Here is a 22,621-nt window from a genome sequence, read left to right on the forward strand (position 1 = left end):
AGAGCATCCTCTCAGTCATAAATTGAAGAGTGGAATTAGACAAAATAACCCAGAATATCAGGGAATTTCAAAAATAGCCCAGTTTGCCCAAATTGCTTGTGCATTGATTTATATGGTAATTCGGTTGTTCTTGTTTCTATTTATCACCACTGGATGTGATCACAGCTTGAAACTCTGAGTGTTTAACAAATTGTTACTAAAACTATTTTTTGTTCCAGATTCCAAATGACTAATTGCATTTAAATTTTACAGCTGCCGTGGCATTATGGCAATAGTTTTCATTTGTGTTTTAGTTTTTAACTTAATTTACAACCATATTGTCCTTAAATCCCAGTGTACGTTTCTGAGCTTATTAAATAATCAAGTTTTTATAAAAATCACTTTCATCTAGGTTATGGGCTGGGCACCATTAACAAAATCCTTATTTTTGATGATAACTCATTTTAAATATGTGCATTAATCAAACAATGGGCTGCATATTTTTAAAATGACCGTAAAGAAAATTTGTCAATCTCGTATTTCACTAAAATCGAGCAATCAGTTGTTATTGATTTGAAATTAGATAAGGTGAATATTGGAAATTTGGGACTATAATGGAACAAATGAAATTTTGAACATTGTTACCTGTTTGTGCCCAAAGCAAAAATAAACCTCTAATATCTTGGTCTGCTTAAAATTTATTTTGGAAAAAGTATACTTGTAAAAAGTTTTAATTGGATGCTCTGCTGCTATCATTAAAAATAGGAATAAGATGATGATATATGTTGCAGGAAAAAATATCTGCTATTGCAAAGGTAGAGGAACAGAAGCGAAAAGAGGAGGAAGCAGAACGTCAGCTACTGTTGGCCGTGCAGAAGAAAGAACAAGAGCAACTAGTGGAAGAAGAAAGGAAGAGGGAGTTTGAAGAAAGGGTCAAAGCTGTGGAAGGTACAAATTGCAGTTGTCTAATTCCATTCAGAGAATGCACTATTTTGACATGCAACCAATTGTCAATCTACAAAAGAGGGGTTGACACATTTACAGGCTCACAATCCTTTATCCGGACATCTAAAATCCAGAAAGCTCCAAAATCCGGCGAGAGGTCAGTAGTGTGAGTTGGACAAGAGGGGAGACTGGCAGCGCGAGTCGGGAGAGCGAGCGAGGGGGGTTGACCAGCAGCGCAAGTCGGGCGATGGTGGGGGGGAGAGACGGAAGGGTGTGGGGTGGATATGGCAGCACAATTTGGGTGGGCTTAAATCTGGCTTTTTGAAATCTGGAAAAATCTGAAATTTGGAACACATAGTCCCCCAAGGGTTCCGGATAAAGGATTGTGTACCTGTATTTGCAAAACTGATGTCGAAGCTGACAAGTGTGAGTTGTTCTCGTATACTTCTACTCCTGAGACCCAATTAGAAGTAACTTGGGAGTTTACAAGTTAGTTAGACTTTAATAAAGCCACAATAATATTTACGTTGATTGGTAAGATTGAGATGTTACAGAATGGTTTGTGAGATTGTATCTGCTCAATGAATTTGCAGCTGGGCATGGTTTCTAGTTGCAAGCAGACCTGTTTCTGAATAAGGTCCAAGTTTCTAGTCTGTAAATGTGGACCTTGTCCAGAAGCAGACATGCTAGCACTATACCACAGCCTCATTTCAGAGAATGGTAAATGAAGTGGGGTAGAGGACAAGAACATTTTAACTCGGTTGAAAAAATGCATGCCCTTTTTTTTTTGCAAAGATAAGTGACCTGGAACAAAGTACTTGCAGAACAAGGAGTAATGCATTTTATGGCACAGCATGGGGAGAAACACTTTGCTATGCAGCTTCTAGTAAAAAATGTGTTACAGCTCTCATGAAAATTTCGAGGCATTTTCTGTACTTGAATTTTGATATTTCTCATTGATACTTAAGTCAATTCCCAAATTCATTTTAACATGCTATTTGCTTTTGCTCAGAAGCAGTAGGTATGTCAATTACTTCAGAAAATCATGGGCATATCGATTTTTTTTTAGATCTTCTTTAAAAATATTTCTGTCTCACTTCTAGGTCGTGCCAAAAGAAGGAAGATGAGGGAAGAGCGAGCCTGGTTACTTTCTCAGGGAAAAGAGCTGCCTCCTGAACTTATGAACCTAGAGCCATTCTTGCCTGTAAAGAAAGACAAGAAGGCAAAGGACTTGTACGTATTCTTTTTGGGAATGGGAGGCCTGCAAGTAAAATAAGACCTGCATTAATTCTTCTGCGCTGTCATATATTCCCCTGAAAACTACAGGCAAGAAAATATAAACTGTGCATCAAATTGAAAGTTGCCTGAGGTTTAATAGAAAAAAAGCTGAAAAATCCCATCTGGATTATATTTGAGTTTGGTGATTAAATAAGAGAGAAAATTGCATTGTATTTCAAATTGAATTAAAGATATTTGTTTTGCACCTGAGGGTAGAAGCCACATGATAACAGTGATGATTCAGTCTCAGACACCGCAGTTACGTTTATGGTTGTACTTCAAAAAATAACAAGATGTTTATATTATTAACATTGAAAAATGTGTTCCCCCATTTTGCATTATTATGGAAGCTTGCAATTTTTTCAAAAGAAAATCAGGGTATATTTGTGCACTGGGTACATACTGTGGAAAATTCTGAGGAGAGCACATGATTTCAACTTCAGCTTTGTAGCATGAATAAAGTTCCTTTGATCCACACTACCATTTATGTTTTATACTTTCCTTCTTGCCCTATTTCATCTCATTCTATCAATATGAACTTCTTTTCCAGATGCTTTTCCTTAAAATGTTCTCCTTAAAAGCATCAATGGCATTTGTTTGAATTATTCTTTGTAGTAGCAAGTTTTGTGTTCTAACCACATTTTAATTTTAACTAATGGCTGCTTGGTTAAAAAGGGGGTAGCCAATAGCAGGAATCCAAATGACTTGTACGTTCCCCTCCAAGAAACAAAGCATTTTCAGAACTTTTACCAGAATTATTGCAACAGTACCACCATTTCAAGTGCAATTAATGTGATGTGTTGGAGTAACTTTGGAGGTAAGAAAGTGCTAATGTACAACATTGATTTTTTTTTATTGTAGGTTTGAACTGGATGAAGATTACATTGCCATGTACAAAGGTGTGTTTACTCTTTTTGGATATTAAATAAATGTTGTTCCAAAACTAAGACTTAAAATTGTTTAATATGTTGCATTTGATTATTGTTTTTCAGTCCTGGATGCTGTTAAAGCACACAAGGATTCTTGGCCCTTCCTTGAACCTGTAGATGAATCATATGCCCCAAACTACTATGACATAATTGAAGTAAGAATTATGCTGTCATATTCTATTTAGATTATTACTCTAGAATATTAACTGTTAGCTTATGTTCTTTGTAAAATTTAGGTAAAATGAATTGACCAGGCCTGTATTCAGTTATTCCAATTTTAAGCTCCTAGGCTCTCTCTGCATTGACTTGGAGATTAAAGGAGGTCATTTTCTAACTCGTAAGGATATTGATGCACAATAAAATTTCAAATGAAGTTCCAGGGGAAAGAATAGATTCACTCAATTCAAATTCATGCTGCTCACCCATGTTAGGATTGAATGATAAAATATACACATTGATTTATGATGTGGAAAATTTGGTCTCTTTGGGCCACCTATTTCTAAGTATAAATGGTAAGGAGTTACCCTAGTGAAAGAAAAGTAATAAGCTTCTCATTATTTTGCATATCTCTTTAAAGGGTACAGAAAAATTGCACTCTGCACCCCACTCTGCTCTTCCATATTTGACATCCCCATCACCAAACTCTTAAATGTTCTTCCCAAGTTGAGAGCAATAGAGAAGCAAATACCTTGCCTGTCATTTGGTGAGCAGTCAGCCTGATGCAGTGAGCAGGTATTTGACTCCAACATTGTGGCAGGCTGATCCCAACTAATCTTACAGCCTAGACTTTGAGAAGTCTTTTTGATATCTAAACGCTGGTGTTTCTTTCCCCACTCGCACCCATTTTTTTTTAATTATTGAAGCCTTCAGAGAAAATCTACTTGTACACTGGATCACTTTGTCATGAATAAAACCGAGGTGATTTAATGTTGTGTGCTTAACCTTTGGAGTATTTTTTTAAATAATTTCTCTTTGCCATGATCAGTGTTACACAATTTTTTTTACATGACGTCTCCACTACCTGTTTTAGACACCAATGGACCTATCTACCATTGAAAGAAAGCTGAATGAAAAGCAGTATAATGTAAAAGAAGAGTTTGTTGCTGATATGAAAGTAATGTTTGAAGATTGCCTGGAGTATAATGGTGAAGGAAATGGTAAGTCTGGAATATATTTTCATTTGAATTATCAAACCTTTTTGGGGCTAGTGTAAATTAACAATAAAATCCAATTAGTGAAGAACAATTCCACCCATTTCTAAGTAACTTGTGATGGTCACAACTGGAGGAGGTGAAGAATGGTGGGGCATTCATTACCTTCCCTGTAAGAGAGCCTAATGATCCAGAAACTTGAAGCTCTCCTTCCTGCACCATGTCTTTGGCCACATGTCAAGCTGCATCATCCTCCTATTTCTAACCTCACTAGCATGTAGCATGAGTAGCAATCCTGAGATCACAACCCTGGAAGTCCTGACCTTCGACCTAGCACCAATCTCCTTGAACTCTCCTTGCAGGACTTCCTCACCTTTCCTACCCATGTCATGGGTCCCTATATGGACAGTGATATCTGGCTGCTCAACCTCCCTCCTGAGAGTGTCATGAACTCGATCTAAGATATCCTGGACCCTGGCACCAAAAAGGCAATATACCATCTGGGATACTCTATTTCTTCCACAGGAATCTGTCCCCCACTCTATGGAATCCCCTTTCACTACAGCTCATCTCTTCTTTCCCCCACCTTCCCTTCTTAGCCACAGGACCAGACTCCATGCCAGAGACTTGATCGCCATGGCTTGTGCCTAGTCGGTCATCCCCCAACAGTATCCAAAATAATATTCTTGTTCTTGAGGGGCACGGCCACAGGGGTGCCCTGCAGTACCTGCCTGTTTCCTTTCCCTCCTGTGACTGTCACCCATCTACCCTCCTCCTGCCTTCTGAGTGTGGGAGTGTCCCTGTAACTCCTGTTTAACGCCCCTCTGCCTCTATCATCCAACGCCAGCTCCAATTCCTTACAGGAACTGCAGCTGGATGCATTTCTCACAGATGAAGTAGTCAGGGATACTGTGGCTTTCTTGACGACCCACATTCTGCAAGAGGAGCATTCCCCTGCTTTGACTGTCATTCCTACTGTTTATAATGGGAGGAACAAAATATATGCTAGGGTAAAATTTGCCCTTACCTGTGCCTACCTGCTGAATCCTCTTTGTTCCTTGAAAAGGGTGGCCCTTTCTTACTTCAACTCCCTACTTTTCTTTGCCTCTTACCTGTTCTCGCTGAAGCCTGTTGAGCCAAAGCCTTACCACTCTGACTCAGTCCACTGCAACGATGATCACTCCACTCCACAGTCCCTCACTTTTTTAGTGATACTCAGTTCCTTCCTCCAATCCTCCAGCTGCTGCCTTGCCCCATTTTAAATTCTATCTGCTGCCACTCCTCAGGGCACCTAACCGCTCTTGCTTCAATCAGTTTCTTCCTACAATCTGCAAGACTGGCTATTCCAGAGTCAGAGTCATTTAAGCTATAAAAAGAACTGGTCAGGGATAGCTGGAGCAAGTAACTTGTAGAAAAGATTGGTAACCTTAGAAAGATTTTGCTCAAAATGTAGCATGAGAATGGAATAAAAGATGGAAGAATTTCAGATTAAATTATTGCAATGAACTGCTGACAAGCACAAGATCAAGGAAAGAGTTGAAGTAATGAGACAATTTATTACCTGTTAAAGGAAAAAAACGTCACATTTATGCGTCATCTTTAATGTACTACCTACATTGCCTCAAAGCCAGTACATTGAACTATAGCTGTTAACACAGGCAAACTATTGTTGTCAATTTGTGCACATTGACATCCCATAAATATTCTTGAGTTATTTGGCCCATTTGGACATGAATTAAAGTCCAAAGGTCTTATCTGATGAAATTCAAAAGGTAAACTGAAATAGGAGCTGGTTGTCACTCCATGCAAGTTAAAAACAATGAATAACCTGGGGGTGCGTTCTTTCATCATGTTGTCAGCATCTTTTAAGAAAAATATCAAACTGCATCATTAAAAAAAATACTATGGTATAAATAGAATTTGTCATAACTGAATAACTTTGCAATGCTTTTAAACACAGTAAAAATCCAAAATTTGGTACAGCACAACTTGCTATTGATAATTGGCTGAAGAAACTGCCATATTCTTAATCAAATCACTCCCTCCATGACTTCCTCATGCACTTCTCCCTCCCTAACAATTGCCCTCACAGCCCTCCGGCACCTTCCCCTCTGGCCGCAGGAGGTGCCACACTTGCACCCACGCCTCCTCCCTCACCACGATCCAGGGTCCCAAACGGCCCCTTCAAGTGAAGCAAAACTGATTGATTTACTGCATGCAGTGCTCCCTTTGTGGCCTTCTCAACATGGGAAAGGCTGGGAGATTGCTTCACTGAGCATCTTCACTCTGTCCTCACTAGTGACAAGTACCTTCCAGCAGCCAATCATTTCATTTCTGCATCTTACTCCCTTACTCACCTGTCTGTCCATGGCCCCAAGATCACCCATGAATTAGAGGAATACCACCTGATTTTCCATCTGGGCACTCTGCAGCCGGATGGCATTAACATAGACTTCTCTGGGTTCTGCTAACCTACTCTCCTTTCTCCCTTCTTGCGTTCTCACTGTCTTCTTTCCCTCAACTCTCCAACCCTTCCCTCTCATTTTGCCTAGCCATCCCTCCTCCCCCTGCTTGCTGCTGTGCCCTCCCTCCCTTCTCAACTTATTACCTCCAGCTTTGGAGACCATGCTTCTCCCCTCACACCTTCCCTTTTTTTTTTGTTCGAATGCCTGGTGACATTTTTCCATCTCTTGATCAAGCACGAAACATCGATTGTGTATCTTTATCTTTGTTCTGTTTGATGACCTGAGTTTCTCCAGCATTGATTGGAAGTATTGCCTCTCATGACTCCATTTTCTTTATTCTAATAGAATACACCAAAATGGCTGAGGCTTTGGACAGGTGTTTCAACAAATCAATGCTGAAACACTTCCCTGCAGAAGATGCTGATAGTGGTGAAGAGTTTAATCTGCGTTGGGACGATAGGGAGAAAAAAGACCGTAGGCGAAGCAAGTCCAGCCGCTTCGGAAAAGAGGCTGCTGAAACTTCAAGTAAAACTAGTGAGGAATCTGCAAAAAGACAGGAGCAACAGAGAAATGGTGACGTGCACAGGGCTGTCACAGAAGTAAGCAGCGACCATAGGCAACGTGCTCCTCCTTTACGGACATTAGAAGTGGGAAATGGAGAGAGTTTCCCAGTTACACCTTCTTATAAGGGAATGTCGTGTGTTGAATCACCAAGCCAAATGTATCACTTTCAAGGCCAACCAGTAAGATGTTATACTTTTTCTTTAGCATGCAGTTTGTTTCTGTGCACTCTCCATTACTTTGATTAATTTTTTTTTTTGGTAATCAGCTGTCCACAATGTCATTTTTGACACCCATTGGAATCATGGTGTATTTTACATTAGCTTTGTAAATGGAAGTTAGCATTGTGGCAATTTTTGATCAAAAGCAACACTCTTGTCTTGACAATTAAGGTCAACCAAAATAAATCAAGTTCTCCTGTAATTGAGCTCATTCTTGCATTTGGTACATACTTTGTGGATGTAGGCTATTGCTGTTTCCTTTATGGTTGCAGTGACAATGGTTTGAAATATTTCATTAGTTTCAAATATTGGAAGTAATCTTCAATTCATGATGGATTCCAAACACAAGTTTCTTCCATTCCCTCCTTCCTGTCTTGTTGCTCTCTTCTATATCAGAAAGTAACCAACTAAAATGTTTTCTTCTAGAGACCACCAGTGCCATGTATGTTCGGATCTCGCCCGACTGTAGAACCTCAGTATCGGTATTGTTCCCCACGGGAACCAAGGCTGACGGGTCAAGTACGACAGCAATTACATCATCAATTTATAATGCAGGTAATTTGTAAAGAGCATTGAAGTTGTACAAATTTACGGTCTCGTCCTTAATTCTGCGTTTGTGGGTGTTTGTTGGCGGTTGCAAAGCATGGCACAAAATTAAACAGGCATTTCTGCGTCCAGAGTAGCCATCGAGTAACTTCCAAAGGTGATAATTGTGGAAAAGTAATCCAAGCAAATTAAAAATGCAAAATTGAATAGTTTATAGACTTAAACACTAGCTCAATGGAGTGCATAATCTTGTGTGAGGAGTATTGTAAGTTACTAAGGGTACAGGTACTCTGAAATATAAAAAATGCTGGAAACACTCATTGCGGTTAGGTTGAAAATGTAGAGACTAAGAATTTCTGGAGGAACACGGCAGGTCAAACAACATCCATGGATAGAAATGGTCAGTCAACGTTTCAGGTTTGAACCCTTTATCAAGGCTAAGAATTTTTTAAAAATTGAAATTTCATATACAGTAAAATCCCCATTATTAGATATGCAAATTTTCCAGTTGACTAAGACTTGCTCCCTCCGTGTTGACAATCCGACTTACTTCCACACAAGTGGCGGCAGCAAAATAAATGCACGCACATTGGCATTGCCCCTTCAGCAGGGCAAACATTTATTTCCTCAGTTTTTTTTTTGGCGGGGGCTTGGGGGTGTTTGAGTTTCCAGTTGATTGAATGCCAGATAATGAGGATTTTACTGTTTAAAAGTGGCAAAAATCTGAAGGAGGGGCCCCAGTAGTGATGGGACATGGGATAGACGATGTAAGAGGTGTAGAGACTGGTAGATGAAGAAGTCGTTAAGAAGGGAATGAAGGGGGAAAAAGCTAGAAAGAGGAAAAAAAATCAATGATGATCCATAATTAATTAACCGGTTAGCTTGCTTAAAATAGGGAAAACAAAAGTCTAATTTGTCTATACAGAAATAATATTTTCTAATTGCAGCATCAAGTGAATATGAATGAACACCAAGGACCCCAGATGATGGGACCCAAAAATAAACCATGCTATGTAGGGCCAGTACATGGACCTTCTCTTGGTTCCAGACCCCCATCAGTGCCATCTGGAACAGTGAGTGCTCCACCTCAGGAAGGTAGTATGTACCCAAGTCAACCATTTCAGCCAGGATATACAGCACACCGTCTTGATGGACCCATTCACTGTCCAACTTCTGATTTTGCATCAAGACATGTCTACAACCCTTACGGCCATCTGAATGGATTACATCGTGGACCTCGCCCAGTCTGGAATAACAATAATGGTTGTTCTGTTGAAAGACCTTCAGGACCAACATGCAAAAATCAACTGGCCGGTCCAAGCCAATCTTCTCAGACTCCGCATCATCCATTTTCCCAAATGGTGGACCCCAATCTAATGAGACCATCAGTGCCACTCAATCACTGGCCCGATCAGCCAGGTCGTCTACCTCATAATGGACCTCCAGGCTATCCTAGACTTTCTAATTCACCTCAGACACCTAATGCACAGAGAATGCCTCCTCCTTTCCTGAGATCTCCACACCAAGGGCTCCATGTTGATTCAATGCTGTCTAGTCCAGAGATGATTGCAATGCAGCAACTATCTGCACCTGTCTGTCCACCTGAACATTCTTCACCATACCTTCCTAGCCCTTGTACTCCATCCCTGCAGCAGCCTGTTGGACCCCAGCAACACATTTCTAGCATGCAGTCTCACAAACAAGTGGTGGAGAACAGTGCTGAATCATTAGGAACACTGCCAGGTGCTGAGACGCCCAAAAACATTGCCGAAACTCAAGGTAACTGTTTTTGTATATCCAAAGTCGATTCAATTGACCAATCTTAGATATTTGATTTGATTTTAATTCAGACATGCAACATGGTAACAGGCCCTTCCTGCCCCTGAACCTGTGCCACCCAATTACAACCCTGGTAGGTTTCGAATGGTGGGAGGAAATGGGAGCACCTGGAGGAAACCTACTCAGACACTGGGAGAACGTCCAAACTCCTCACAGACAGTGCCAGATTCGAACCTGGATCAATGGTGCCATCCTTAAAAACAAATTGTACTGTCTCGACGTTTGAATATAATTTCCTTCCGTTCTATCTCTTGCCTGCAAAAATAAGTTATAGTTGCTTATTTTTTTGGACAATATTCCCTCCCTCCACCAAAGAAACATGTCTTTGATGTAAATATGATTGCTGTTTGTCTCCATTTCTCGTACTCTCCATTCTCAAGCTCATTCCTGCAGTACATGAGTAGTGATGCACAGTAACCAATAGAATTTCTTTTATCTTTAACAGAAACTGGGCCAATCAAAAACACATCAACTACAGCAAAGCAGAAGCAGCAATACTCAGAGGCAGGAATCTCGCCTCCAGTCATCGATCAAACCACATCACAACTCACCGAGGGTATCGCCAGACCAAATTCAGCCAATTTTACTGAGCCAGGCACAAGTGAGAGCCCACAAAATGGATTGGGATCTGTGAAAGTGGAAGAAGAAGAAACACAAAGCATTAAATTAAAAGATGTGAGCAGTTCCATTGTAAAGTTGGGGAAAGAGCAGAGGAAATCAATTCCAGATTCAAAAAAGGGGATTGTAAAGAGCAGGGCAAGGAATAGTAAGAAAATTGGCAGCAGAGCAGGCAGAGGGAAAAAGGTTAAAAATCCAAGTGGAACTGAGGATCGGGGCCAGAATGATAACCTCGTCAGTCAAAGTGTCTCCAGCTCCGGACACTATGATTCTTCGGATCGAGTGTCTGCCATAAGAGTGAAGTCAAATGAGGATTCTGTGAAAAATTCAAACAGTTTACAAGCCAAGCCAGGGAAAAATAATGGAACTAATCCTGGGATGATGGGAATGATGACACATGCACAGTATGGACAGAGCCCACCCTACACAGTTGCAGGTCAATATGGTATGGGTCATGGCTGTAGGCCTTTTGGAAGAGGCATGGGTGCACCCCAGCCATTCTCAAACCGGCAAACATTCCCTAATCCAAATTTTTCACAGCAGTTGCCACCAGGAATTTACCCTGCATATCAGCACCAAGTTCAGTGTTATCCATATCATGCTTCCCAGCAGCAAATCCAATCTCCATACCACCAGTATCAACATCCTCATTATTATCCTTGCCCTCAAGGCCAAGGTTATCCAACAGAGGAATGGCCCCAGACCGTGTCACCCACAGGTCATCTTCTGCAATCTAGCCACTTGTCAGTCAACAATGGGAAAACAGCAGGACCAGGCATCCATATGCAGGGTTCTGAGGGTTCATCTGACACTCATGCAATGCAGGAAGAAATGAATGGAAACTCAAAGGAAAATAAAAATTCAATCCAAGGGACCATCAATTTATCTCAAACAATAAAAAATGAAATGACAGATAAAGACCAGGAAAGGCCTGAAAGTCCAAAGGAAATCCTGGATTTAGACAGTCATAATGCTGCTGCTAAAAGCCAGAGTACCCATCCTGTAAGTGGACTGATATACAGAAGACCTGGACTGCATCCAGGGATCCAGGGTCCCCATGATATTCTTTCACATTCATCTGTCTTTTCAGCTCAATCTTCAGGTCTTTTTAACACAAACCCTCATGCAACTCAGCGACCTCCTCACTCCATGTTGGGGCCTACACGTCATCGGATCCCCCCTCATCAAATAAATGGCCAACCACAGACCCGAATGCCTTTATATGGTAGACCTGATGAAAGAATGGGTCAGTTTCACAATATTATGATTCAGCAACAAGGAATTAAACCACAAGAAGATCCTTTTAATATAAGAGGGTAAGTCCAGCAACTTGAATGTTCTTTGTTTTTTCTAAATATGGGATTCCTTTGATAGCACTCATTTAAAAGGAATAAGATCAGTCAATTCAGATATGATGATTTACTTTTTAAATTTACTGAGAACTATTTTAACCAAACATAAAATGCAATTCCATTACTGTTGGTCCTTTGTCTAGTGTTTGAATTTTGTAAAGGTAGATTTTGAGAAATACAAGGTACTACAGATGCAGTAATCTGGAACCCTGATTTGGGGTCTCAACCTGGTGTCTGCCTTTACCGATGCTGCTTGATGCATATGTTACGTCTCACCAACAGTAATTGAGAGACGCGTAAACTGATGAGTTAAGTTTAACACAAAATTTATGAACAAATTAACAATAATAGAATTATCTCAATAAAAAACACCCAAACATAAGCCTTTATAGCAACTCTACATTAACAGATATTTATAAGGTGTATGTGGGAGAGGGACCCCCAGACCATTAGACTCGAAGTTCAAAATAAAACTCCCAAATCAAAACTTCAAGTCAGTCACGTCAAATCTGTGAGTCAAAAAGGAACAGCTCAGAGTCTGGCCTCCAGGCTTAGGATTCTTAATTTGGTTGCACGCTGGTCTTTTAGTTGGACCTGGATGCAGATGGCCGTGATCACTGTAGACTTGTGACTTTCCTGAGTTTCAAATGTGGCAACAACCACCTTTGATTTCTTCACACACAGGAACTTCCACTCAGTGACCTCTTAGTCACTGCCCGGGGTTCACACTGCCGAAGCCCACTTTAGGGTTAACAAGTGACCTTCTGTCACAAAATCTTCCTCTCTAAACATCCTTTCTTGGGTCGTCAAGTGACTCCTGTCACATGAAATCCTCCCTTGGAAGAGGTCTGGGGAAGCCCAGGATGGACACACATACACACTCTCTGGGTATCAGAGTGGCATAAACTGCTGTCAGGAGAACAGTGCTGACACCCACAGACAAAGTAGTTCAATCTCCTTTCTCCCACTGAAGCTACTGGGTGAGTACACTGACAGGTACAGATTTCGCCTCTTGTTTGCTGAAGGTGCCGGGTAAGTACATATTACACAGACCGACCTCCTGACTGATTACCAACTGACCAATCTATTCAAAACTCAGCGCATTGGGCTCTTCAACTGCCCAGCACATGCCTTCAGTTCTCCTAATGGTGAAGAGAGGTTGAAGACAGAGGGCACACTGCCTGTGGTGCACCGGTTTCTAGTGTGAGGCTCTCGTGCTTCTGACAGCTGTCATTTCCTAGTGCTGTTTCAGCACTTCCCTCGCAGCTGTCAGTTTTCCCAGCGCTGTTTCAGTGCTTCACAGCAGCGCACGATCCTCTCTCCTGCTGTAGGTTCAGTTCTATTCCTGGTCTGATAATAGAATTGTCCTGGGTCCATAGCACACAGGATTTGAAATGTCTTTTGCAGAGATTTATTAATCTAGAAGATTTTCAAAAGAAAGTGCACAAATGTAAAGCTCATTGGTGTACCTTGGCCTTTGTGGTGATTGTGGGTCATTGCTGGGGATGAGCAGCAGCTGCTATGTGCTGACAGAACATCGAGTAGAATAGTCCAGCCCTTTGGCCCACACTGTCTGCGCTGACCATGACACCAAATTAAACTGAATCTCTGCTGTTTGCACATGATACATATCCCTCTATTCCCTGTATATTTCATGCATTAGGCTTAGGGAAAACTTTATTACAAATTTATTTTGCTATTGAGGGAGTATCAAAACATTTTTAAATTGCCATATTTAAATAAATTATTGTTTCAACTAATTTGTATACTGAAATCTTTAATTGATGAAAGTTTAGTGGCCAGTATCTGTTGAGAGAAAATTTATTATTTTCAATCAGTGACTTTTAGAACTGGAAAAGGAAATGCATACATTTTAAGTGTTATGGATGGGAGAAAAATGCTATTACAGGATGGAGGGCAGACAAGACTGAATGACTAATTAAGGAATAGAATCATAGTGCTGTGAGGGGACTGTTAAAGAAACAAGAGATGGATATTGAGGAGATATCGGTGTCAACACTGGAATCTTTGTACAATAATGGAGTCCAGAAGACTATTGTACCCAGATGAAAGATGAAACCCTGTTTCACATATGCATGTTGCACCAAGTTGTCAACTGATCTGCACTGTCCGACATTGAGAGGATGATACTGTGAGTTAGGATATAGCTTACTAATTGAAAAAAGTATAGTATTTGATGGCATATAGGATCCCCTTTTCCCCCCCAAAAATATCACCTCAAAAACCATCCTGGGTCCTATGCAAAAGTGACATTTTGGTGCCAGCATTTTGCAAGATGGCTACAGGAGGAAAGCGCTCAAAGCACTCTCCTGTGCAAAGTTGCCGTCGCTCACTTCCCCAGGTAAGAAGGCTTGCTCTTCTCTCCCTTCTTCCCACCCGCCAGAGCACTCACACTTTCTCTCTAACTCCCTCCTGTCGTTCGCTCTCTCCCACAGTGCTTTGAGGTGAGTGCTGGGCCTCAATGATCAAGTTTTGTTTGATGAGCACAGATCCCTGAACAGATTGAATGAGGGGCGGGTGGCAGGGAGCGAGCGTTTCAGGCTGCTTGCTGCCACCTCCCTCCACGCCTCATTCAATTTGTTGTGGGGTCCCATCGCTCGCTTTCCCACAGTTCTTTGAGCAGAGTGCTGGGCCTCGATGATCACTCATCAAACAAAGCCTGATCGTCGAAGCCCAGTGCTCCCCTCAAAACACTGTGGGAGTGAGCAAAGGACCCCCGAGCAAACTAAATGAAATAAATACACTGAAGCAAATTTTTCTTGAAATCTCATGCTAAAAATAGGGGTGGGGGGGGGGGGGTCCTATATGCCATCAAATATGATAATTCAAGATTTATTTGATTGTTGGGTAATAATACATAAAGTTAATATCACAAAATTTTCTTCTGCTTGCCATAATAAAATTGTTATTTTATCTCCATGACTGAGATCCTGACGGTGAAAAAATGAATGGCAAAAGCACAGACATTGCATTTCTTGCAATGGAAGATATTCAAATATTTCCCTAAATATCTGTTTTTCTTCCTTTGAATAGAGAGCCAGCTGTTTTGTCTACATTCACTCTTTACACAGTACACATAGGCTGAAAATTCTTAGCACATTGCTAGTTACTCTGCAACGTGCCAATTTGGGAGCTTGTTGAAGTGAGAAACTTCTGTTGGTAATTGAATTCAAAGCCATTTATGGACTTGCTAAATTTGCAAGATTTTAAGGCCTTTTTTAAATGTTTCGTGATAACTACAGAACCTGATGGAAACAGTCTGATATTCTTTGAGAGAATTGAACAGCATGTTTTCTCTGAAAATATATTTCTCCCTACATCCAAATGACAGCGTCTGGAGAGTATCCTGTTTAACTTCCTACTAATGTCAGGTATGGAAAGGTCAAAGAAATCAGATGATAGTAGAGGAGATCAGAGGTACGAGAGTCAACAGGGAAAATTAATAAATGTTAACAGGATGCAGTATGTAGATTTGTGACGGGTAAAGGTTATCCTAGATCGGGGTGGGGGTGGAGGAGGAGAGGGGGAGAAACAAAAGTGCTTATAGGGCATACGCATGTTACAGGGGATTGCTTTCCATGACAATGGTTCATGTCACTATTTTCCATGATGTGAAGCCAAGTTCTCTGCATGCATCGAGAAACTAGTTTCTGTGGAAACAAATCTCGAGTGTCAAATTTTTGGGTAGAGATTTGTGAATTCTTCAAGGGAAAATTTCCATAATTCAAGCTATTGTAATGTGGGGAAAGTTTGTAATTGTAAGACCATGGGAATTTGAACAAAAAATATCTGTGTTACTGATAATACCTGTACCTAACTCAAAAATTCTGAAATGATGAGAACAATTTGGCATCCATCCAAAGGAGGAAAATTAGATGTTTAAGGAAATGTTAGAGCAAAAGGCCTGTAAGATCTCATTGAATGCCAAAGGTAGCTCATAGGAAAAATAGCCTGTTCACATTTCTTGTTCCTATGCTCTAACTAGACACTTCAGTTCGAGGACAGTAAGAGATGGTTATAAATGATGGCCTTGCCAATGACATCTCAAGTCATGACTGAATAAAGAATAAGCACCAATTTCTAATTTTCATATATGATAGCAAAACACTTTCTATTCACTCAAATCAATTCCTAATGGTATGTGAATCCAAAGCAGAAAAAAGAGATGGAAAGATGTTGTATTTGCACTTCTGGTCTGTTGCCTGTATTTACTCCTTTAAATCCTTTCAGTGCCTTGTGTACTTAGTTAAACACCAAAAAAAAATGTTTTTGGAAATTCATGACACTACTTAGCAATGGTTTTAAGGAGTGTGGAATTTTATGATAGAATGTTGATTACTCGTGGCTTTTGAGCTGTTGTCTAATAAATATAATTTGCCGAGATCACATTTTTTCAAATAACTACAAATAAGAAACTTTTTAAATGTTACTTTATCTACTTTTCCAATATCGCATCAGACTTGTATGTTTTTATTGTTTGGTAACCAATCAAAATAGAGGAGGAAATGATAGATCCAGCAGGGAGGTATGTAATTATAAAGTGTCAGATATATTCAGAATTTTGGAATTTGCTCAATATATATGCACGTAATGAAGAGGATCAAAAGTTTATGCAAGATATCTTTTTGAAGATTGTAGATACACAGGGGAATATATTGATAGGAGGGGACTTTAACCTTAATTTGGATTCAAAGATGGATTAAACTGGACAAAAGACTAGCAGAAAGAACAAAGTAGCTAAATTTATGGTTAAATCAATACAGGAAATGCAACTTTTGGATATATGGAGGAGACAACACCCAAAGGAGAAGGAATACTCGTATTATTCGAGTAGATATAAAACATACTCAAGGATTGATGTGTTCATGTTGTCAGCCCATATCCAAGGGAGAGTTAGGAAAATGGAATATTAAGCTAGATTGTTATCGGATCACTCACCCCTGTTATTAGCAATAGAGCTGGAGGACATCCCACCAAGAACGTGTAGATGGAGATTAAACTCCATGCTACTTAAAAGACAGGATTTTAGAGAATTCATTGAGCGCCAAATTAAAATGTACTTTGAAATAAATACGGAATCAGTGAAAGATAAATTTATATTGTGGGATGCAATGAAAGCCTTCATCAGAGGGCAGATAATAAGTTATGTAACTAAGATGAAGAAGGACTACAATCAGGAAATAGAACAACTGGAAAGGGAAATAGTAAGTACAGAAAAAAACTAGCAACAAGGGAAGATACAACAAAAAGAGAATTGGTGGACAAAAAAATAAAATACGTAACACTACAAACGTATAAACGTGGAGAAGAACATAATAAAGACAAAGCAGGAAAAACGCACAAAATACTAGCTTGGCAGCTTAAAACAGAACAAGCTAAAGGAAAAAGGACAAACATATTACATATAACCCAACAGAGATCAATGAAAACTTCAAGGAATTCTATGAGCAATTGTACCAAACTGGGAACGAAGGGAAAAAAGAGAAAATAGATGAATTTCTATCTAAAATTGGACTACCAAAATTACAAGAAGAGGAGCAAAACAAATTGATAAAACCATTTGAAATAGAGGAAATACAGGACATATTAAAAAAGTTACCGAACAATAAAACGCCTGGAGAGGACGGACTCCAAATAGAATTCTATAAAACATTTAAAGACTTATTAATTCCTCCTTTCCTGGAAGTAATGAACCAGATTGAAGAAACACAAAACATGCATGATTCATGTAAAACAGCAATAATTAAAGTAATACTAAAGACGGGGAAAGATCCACTAACACCAGCAACATATAGACCAATATCTCTACTTAACTCAGATTATAAGATAATAGCAAAACTATTAGCAAACAGATTGGCTGACTGTGTACCAAAAATACTAAAACTAGATCAAACGATTTATTAAGAAAAGACGAACAATGGACAATATCTAAGTTCATTAACTTAATCCATACAGTACAAGGAAATAAGATGCCAACAGTGGCAGTTGCTTTAGATGCAGAGAAAGCCTTTGACAGGGTAGAATGGAATTATTTATTCAAAGTTTTACAGAGGTTCAACCTACCAGAGAAATATATTAATTGGATTAAAGCATTATATAAGGGACCATTGGCGAAAGTGACAATAAATGGATATATATCGAACCAATTTAAATTAAGCAGGGCTATCCATTATCTCCCTCACTGTTCTCTTTAGCTATAGAACCCTTGGCAGAACTGATAAGAACAGAAAATAAAATAAAAGGGATAAAAATAAAAGAGAAGGAATATAAAATCAGTCTATTTGCAGATGATGTCATAGTATACTTAATAGAACCAGAAATATCAATAAAAGAATTACATAAGAAATTGAAGGAATATGGAGAAGTATCGGGGTACAAGATCAATGCAAATAAAAGTGAAACGATGTCGATGAATAATGCGGATTTCATAAAGTTTAAGAAAGAATCACCATTTAAAAGGCAAACACAAGCAATCCGATACCTAGGTATTAGACGAGATAATAATCTAGGCCATCTATACAAATTAAATTATCAGCTATTAATGAAGAAATTACAAGATGACTTAGAATATTGGAAAGATTTACCACCAACACTGATAGGAAGGGTAAATTGCATTAAAATGAATATCTTCCCAAGGATACAATACCTATTTCAATCATTACCAATTCCCTTAAGAGAGAAATTCTTCAATGAGCTGAAGAAAATAATAAGGAAATTTTTATGGAAAGGGGGGAAACCGAGGATAGCACTAGATAAATTAACAGAATGGTACAAACAAGGGGGCTTACAGCTACCAAACTTTAAGAATTATTATAGAGCAGCACAATTAAGATATCTATCAGATTTTTATCAAACAAGGGAAAAACCAGGTTAGAGCTAGATAGAATAGGGGAGAAGGTACCAGAACATATACTTTATAAGTGGGATGAAAAACTGGTGCAACATCGAAGTTCACCAGTACTGCACCATCTGCTCAACATTTGGAAGAAGATTCACGTAGAAAGGAAAAAAACAAATTACCAACTACCAAAATTATTATTGACGCAAAATCAACTAATCCCTTTCACAGTAGATAACCTTTCCTTTAGAGAATGGGACAGAAAAGGGATCAAAAGAATAGAAAATTGTTTTTTGGGAAATAATTTATTATCTTTTGAACAAATGAAGTACAAATATGGTATAACTCACGGTACAATGTTTGCATACCACCAACTGAAAACATACTTAAAGGACAAATTGGGAAGCAGGCTGAGGTTACCAGAAGGAAGCAGCTTTGAGTATGTGATTACAGACACAATGATAATTAAAAGATTTATAACAAACATGTATATCAAAATTCAAGAGAAAGAGAACGATGAAATAAGCTGTAAACCCAAACAAAAGTGGGAACAAGATCTAAACATAAAGATAAAAAATGAAAAATGGGAAAAGCTATGCTCCGGAACTATGAGAAATACAATAAACACGAGGTTACGCATGATACAATATAATTGGTTACATAGGCTATATATCACGCCCCAAAAGTTAAATAAATGGGACCCAACAGTATCAGATAGATGTTTTCGCTGTAAGAAGGAAATGGGAACAACAGTACATGCAATTTGGGCATGTGAGAAAGTGGAAAAGTTTTGGGAAGTTCTAAATCAGGTATTAAATAAAATCACAAAAAGCAACACACCAAAAAATCCAGAGATCTTTCTTCTAAGTAATATAAGAAGTAAAGAACTAGGCCTCAAATTGGATGAAGCATAAAAAAGATTTATTATGATAACCTTAGCTGTAGCAAAAAAATGTATTATGTCAACCTGGAAATCAGAAGAGAGCCTGAGAGTACAGCAATGGTACATCGAAATGAATAAATGTATTCCATTGGAAAAAAATAACATATAATTTGAAAAATAAAGTCACAGTATTCAAACAAATTTGGGAACCGTACATGGAACACAACAGAGCGGGCCAACCGCGGACCTCCACTCCCTAAAATGATAGAATGAGAAGAAGACTAAATGAACTGACCCAGTGTGTAAAAGTAGATGACACAATTTTCTTGTTTATTTTCAGTGTGTGATGACGTTAATGGGTTTATTGTATTGTATATGTTGAACGTTTAGTGGGTAGGGAGGGGGTTGGGAAGGAGGGAGGGGGGAAAAAGGAGAAAATGACACTATATTCAAGAGGGAAATGTTTGTGTGTATTTTGGTTAATATGGTTCATAGTGTGAAAAAAAAATTAAAAAAAGGCTGGTTACCAATTAAAATTTTATGTTTAAACACTTTTCAGAAGAGTTTAATAACAATTTATAATTTGATCCTGAAAATATATCCAGTGATTTCTGACAAAATTAAGAGTGAATGGGAAAGAGAAGTTCGGATACCTTTACCCATAGAAACATGGGAGAAAATTCTCAAATTAGTTAACACTTCTTCAATGTGTGTTTGACACTCTTTGATACGGTTCATAGGGCCCCTAATGTCCAAGGACAAGCCAGCTCATTTTACTCCCATATGAACTCTCTCTGTGACAGATGCAATTCTGAGGTGGCTTCCCTGACACATATGTTTTGGTCCTGCCCTTCCCTAAAATAATATTGGAAAGATATTTTTGATGTTGTTTCAGCAGTTTTGTTCATTGACCTACAACCTCATCTTTTTGGTCCAGTTTTGGACTTTGGCAAATCCATTTTACTCAAATGGAAAGACCCTAAACATGGTTTCCACATGTTTAAATTTAGAAAAAATTAGAAGTGGTACTGTTGTCCCTTCGGTTAAATTTGAAGAAACATGTTAGCCCAGTCTTTTCTTTCCTTTTTTGTTTTGTTTATTAGTTAGGAGGATATTTTTGCAAATTTTATTCCTTTTCATGTTTGGCCTTTTAAGAGATTAGGGACTGAGTTTACCTATGTTACTTGATGCCTTTGTTTGTATATTTGCAATCCTGATCTCTCTGTATCATTCTTATGTTTATTAATCTGAAACTTCAATGAAAAGATAGAAAAAGAAAGGAAGATTGTGTTGGCCTGAATGGGAGTCACACTGACCCCCAATAGTACTATGAATGTTTTAGTAACTCAGTAACAGTGTTATACCAACCTGCATTCATGATAAATGGGTCTTTTTTTAGACAAAATAGCTTATCAGAGGAATGCCCCAAGGATATTCAATGATTCGCTATCTATGTTAATGTCTTAGAGGAGGAGGGGACAGATGAGAACATTTGGTTTCTGCAATAGGAAATAGAAAATTTGAGTTAAGTGGTTAAAACTTAGCAAATGAAGTTTAATAGAGGAAAGTGAAAGGTTATACACTTTGGAAAGAGAAACTTGAAGGCAGACTTATCAAATGGAGTAGAGAGATGTAGATAATTTTGTGCATGGTACACAATCCTGCTAAGTTTGTGTTTCAAGTAATTAAGACAAATGTAATGTAGGCTCTCTATTATTCAATGCCACTTTAAGATGCTATTCTGATCTCCGTCTGAACCCTCCTGTGTGGTTACGAGAACCAATGCAATCTTGAGGAAAACATCTTGTCATCCACCTGACCATGTTGCAGCCTATGGGACTCAATATCAAATTCACCATCCATAGATAATTCACCCTTTTTGTATGAGAACTAACCATTGTTGTCTGTCATTCTTTTTCACACTTTTTTTGTAATTAGTCTACATACCAACACATTGCACAGATAAAGGAGCTTATTCTTTCCTGCCCCTTTATTTCACTATGCAAGAAAAATTTCCTTTGTTCTTCCTCACTTCTGATGCAGGTCTTCAATGAATAACATTAACTGTTTCTATTTTCACAATTCTTTCCTGAAGTGTTGAGCTTTTCCAGTATTTCCTGCTTTTATTTGGCCATGTTAAGAAATTGAAGGTTTAAAATAAAGAGGAATTCTTGGAATAAGAAAGATTGTTGGTGAGAACTCGCCGGGAGCTCTAGGTACATTTTTTGTTCATTTTTTTTAAGGAAGGATATGTTAGCATTGGGTCAGTCCACAAGCTATTCATTAACTAATTCCAATGATGAGAGTGTTGTCCTATCTTCAACACCTAAAAAAAAGTTAATATACTTTAGAGTTGAGAAAATGGAGTGAGAAGTAGAATACAATGCTGGAGAATCTCAGCAGGTCAAATGGTGTACTTTATGTCTTCTTCTTTGGCTTGGCTTCGCGGACAAAGATTTATGGAGGGGGTAAATGTCCACGTCAGCTGCAGGCTCGTTTGTGGCTGACAAGTCCGATGCGGGACAGGCAGACACGGTTGCAGCGGTTGCAGGGGAAAATTGGTTGGTTGGGGTTGGGTGTTGGGTTTTTCCTCCTTTGCCTTTTGTCAGTGCGGTGGGCTCTGCGGTCTTCTTCAAAGGAGGTTGCTGCCCGCCGAACTGTGAGGCGCCAAGATGCACGGTTTGAGGCGATAACAGCCCACTGGCGGTGGTCAATGTGGCAGGCACCAAGAGATTTTTTTAGGCAGTCCTTGTACCTTTTCTTTGGTGCACCTCTGTCACGGTGGCCAGTGGAGAGCTCGCCATATAACACGATCTTGGGAAGGCGATGGTCCTCCATTCTGGAGACGTGACCCACCCAGCGCAGCTGGATCTTCAGCAGCGTGGACTCGATGCTGTCGACCTCTGCCATCTCGAGTACTTCGACGTTAGGGATGAATGCGCTCCAATGAATGTTGAGGATGGAGCGGAGACAACGCTGGTGGAAGCGTTCTAGG

The 22,621-nt window shown here is 39.3% G+C and overlaps 1 protein-coding gene across 4 annotated transcripts in view; it reads left to right on the forward strand.

Moving 5' to 3' along the window:
• The window catches only part of cecr2 (CECR2 histone acetyl-lysine reader), a 119,131-nt gene that overhangs the window by 87,828 nt on the left and 8,682 nt on the right, over positions 1–22,621 (forward strand). For all 4 annotated transcript variants that reach the window (XM_069903709.1, XM_069903710.1, XM_069903711.1 and 1 more), the window contains 9 exons: positions 771–927; positions 2,028–2,157; positions 3,064–3,101; positions 3,195–3,286; positions 4,162–4,288; positions 7,093–7,490; positions 7,956–8,084; positions 9,023–9,854; positions 10,360–11,848. In XM_069903709.1, the coding sequence (XP_069759810.1) occupies positions 771–927; positions 2,028–2,157; positions 3,064–3,101; positions 3,195–3,286; positions 4,162–4,288; positions 7,093–7,490; positions 7,956–8,084; positions 9,023–9,854; positions 10,360–11,848 (3,392 nt within the window). The remainder of the gene's footprint in view (positions 1–770; positions 928–2,027; positions 2,158–3,063; positions 3,102–3,194; positions 3,287–4,161; positions 4,289–7,092; positions 7,491–7,955; positions 8,085–9,022; positions 9,855–10,359; positions 11,849–22,621) is intronic.

The sequence above is a fragment of the Narcine bancroftii genome, chromosome 11 (genome assembly GCF_036971445.1).
Source record: "Narcine bancroftii isolate sNarBan1 chromosome 11, sNarBan1.hap1, whole genome shotgun sequence".
In the NCBI taxonomy this organism is placed as follows: domain Eukaryota; kingdom Metazoa; phylum Chordata; class Chondrichthyes; order Torpediniformes; family Narcinidae; genus Narcine; species Narcine bancroftii.